General features: G+C 39.9%; 1 protein-coding gene across 1 annotated transcript in view; it reads right to left on the bottom strand.

The window, feature by feature from the left end:
- Nucleotides 1–2,641: 2,641 nt before the first annotated feature.
- LOC101860970 (proline-rich antigen) overlaps nt 2,642–3,126 on the bottom strand; it is a 4,496-nt gene continuing 4,011 nt past the window's right edge. The window contains exon 2 of the mRNA XM_005095874.3: nt 2,642–3,104. Coding sequence (XP_005095931.2) covers nt 2,812–3,104 — 293 coding nt within the window. The 3' untranslated portion in view covers nt 2,642–2,811. The remainder of the gene's footprint in view (nt 3,105–3,126) is intronic.

Genomic DNA, 3,126 nt, shown 5'->3' on the forward strand with positions numbered 1-3,126 from the left:
TGTCTGTCTGTCTGTCTGTCTGTCTGTCTGTCTGTCTGTCTGTCTGTCTGTCTGTTCATCTGTTTGTGATGAACTCTGTTTCTCCCTTTGTCTTTACAGATAGTTAAATCTAAACATACACTTCCATTTCTATATCATGCTGAACAAGTGAATTGGCCAGAATCCTGAAATGAAATAAAATAATATGTTCAGGAGCCCAATGCTTAGCTCTGTCCTTTCGGAATAAACAAAAAGTAACATGAAATGTACAAAGTCTTTGGGGCACTAGAAATCAACACACAGACGACTGAATTTTACTAGGTACAAAAAAGACCTGAAAATTAAGAAATAAACGAAATAGTTCACTGCACATCGGGGGAAAAGGGAAGGGCGAAAGATAATATAAAATTGGCAAAATGAGAATCAAGATAATATATAGACAGTAAAATAAACAAATAAGTAAATGAACGATGAATTTTGACATGCAATCGCTATGATTATTCATTTGACGAAAATATGTTCGACTACTATAGCCGTTCGAGTGTGCCCATGGTAATGTCTTTGAGCCTAATAAAATTCGATAGCATCAAACCAAGAAATGATTTATGTCATACTGAAAGAGAAACAACGCGAAATAAAACGGCTACAGAAAAACAGTATCACAACGAGCAGCGAATTAAGTAATGACAAAAATGTAGCTTTTAACCATAGTTCGTCGTCATTTAATTTCACTTTAAATCAATAATGAAAGACGAACAAATATTTTAAAAGGGCATGACGTTTTTAAGCAGAGTAATTCTAACTTGGTATGAAATAATACTGTATTTGTAAGGGACAGGGGTTTAAGTTGAGCTCCGCAATGTTTTGCAGACAAAAAAAAGACAAGGACTGTTCACAATGCATTCGGTATGAACATTATACTTTCTTGTTACAAGAGTTGCTTATACTTCCTTGTTACAAGAGCTGTTTACGGACATGGCTAATACCAACGTCCTTGGCATTGCAGTTGAATGAATACTGTTATTAAGGGATTTCAGGGATAAAGTTTCCAATTAATGCAAATTAATTCTGGTCCCCTCTCCTTTCAATCTTTTAGTTTTAGTAGAGATTTTACGGCGCTCGCAACTGCATAAAGGCATATGAGCACCAGAAGATTAGTGGTGTTACAAGAGAGTAACAAACACAAAAAAGAAGGAGGGGAGATAAGGACGATAGATGTTTGATAGGAAAGAAGACGCAAACCACACCAGAGCACCCGCCAACCACCCACCATGGGGTTGAGTCAGATCTAGCAAACAATGAAATTTTCTCTCTTTGGTTCACGATCGTTTGAAATCTATACATAATATTATATTTAGTGAAACTTCGTCACTTTCGCCGCCTAAAACTTCCGAACCACTTAACTTTTTAATTTGAAAAATTAACAGTTGTTCAGAATCATTTAAAGGGTGCAAAGTTTTACTGGGGAGTCTGGAGTCACTGTAGTTTAATTTTCAGTTTTTTTAAATTAGTTTCGTTTAGATCTAATCTTGGGAAAGTCCGTCTTCTAAGACGCCATTGTAAACATATTATGAGGTTTCTGGGGTGTTCAACCACGAAAGCGAATAGAGAATCAATCTATACATCGCTATATCTAAACCTTCTAATTTTTGGCATCTCTCAGGATTTACTGCTCCATTCCAGTAAATTGTAAATATAGTGCGCCAATGACTTTCAGTTGATGTTAATGCATCAACCATTCCTTTCATCGAATGGGGGTCCTGCTAGTTCCAAATAATGCTGTAACAAAATAATAATAATAATAATAATAATAATAATAATAATAATCATAATAATAATAATAATAATCCTCATCATCATCATCATCATCATCATCATCATCATCATCATCATCATCATCATAATAATAATACAGAACATAACGGTACCCTAACTTGAGCAACAAATTACAACGCCGTTATTTAAACAAATATTGCTGGCCTTTTGAGTAGAGTCTTTATTCGTTTGTTTTTTTAGACATTGGGCGAGGGGGGTGGGGGACAGGTTCTCATTTTCTTAAAACTGATGACTCAGACCGAGTCACACTAATTTATCATTATGTGTGTTCAAGTCATTTTTATATAGACTATACGAGGAATTTTTGGGACACCTGAATAGACAAGGGTCTTGAACATCTAGCTCTCTCTGGCACAATTGAAGGCAAACGAGGCAGGGGTAGGCCCAGAGCAATCTGCTTGGGGAACCTAAAAAAAATGGGTAACAGGGAAAGATAAGGGAAAGGTAGCTTTTTTGAGAGCATCCGAGCATAGGAATGAATGGAGAACCTTGATCGCCGATGTCTGTCGCAGATCTGGCACTGGATGATGATGATGATGATGATGATGATGATGATGATGATGATGATGATAATGATGATACGAGTAAATTTAGATAATACGCTTGGAAGCAAATTCTTTTGCTCTCAGTCAGACTTTAGCCTGGAGGTTAGCGCAGTGTCAAAAATAATCTTCGAGTGTTTTCGTTTTCGTAAGAGTTTTCCAGCACTTGTAACCCAATTAGGTCATATAAGCGCCGAAGATTGGGTGTGCTACAAGGGAGTAACAAACACAAAATAGAAGGAGGGGGGATAAGGAAGGTAGACGTTTGATAGGAAAGAAAAAAGCAAATCTGCGCAAATCCCCAAGCGAGGAAGCATGGAGCACCCCGTCTTCCAAAGACCCCAGTTCTACATGCAAGTATTCAAGTAATCAAGTATTCAAGTAAGTAGCAAATCACACCAGAGCAGCACCCTCCAACCACCCACTTCCTCGAGTCTGACGTCATAGAATTGACTCATCGACCTTGGCCTTGGTTTTGACCTTGGCCTTGACCTTGGCTCTGGCTTGAGGCGCTCTGAACAGCCGCTCCAAAAGGATTCCCGCCACCACTTCCGGTTTGCCCATTTTTTGGAGTGGGATCGCTGTAGCTGTAAGCTGGGGGTGGGGCAGTGGGCGTGGCGTAGGCGAAAGGCGGGGCCATGGGCCTGGCGTAGGCGGGAGGGCCGCTCGAGTTGAAGTAGGCGGGGTTGTAGTTGTAGGCGTAGCCGGCGGGCAACGGGTGGGATCCGGGCTGGCTGGCGTAGTGGCCTAAGTGGAGGAAGGATGGGGG

The sequence above is a fragment of the Aplysia californica genome, unplaced genomic scaffold, assembly GCF_000002075.1.
Source record: "Aplysia californica isolate F4 #8 unplaced genomic scaffold, AplCal3.0 scaffold00116, whole genome shotgun sequence".
Classification (NCBI taxonomy): domain Eukaryota; kingdom Metazoa; phylum Mollusca; class Gastropoda; order Aplysiida; family Aplysiidae; genus Aplysia; species Aplysia californica.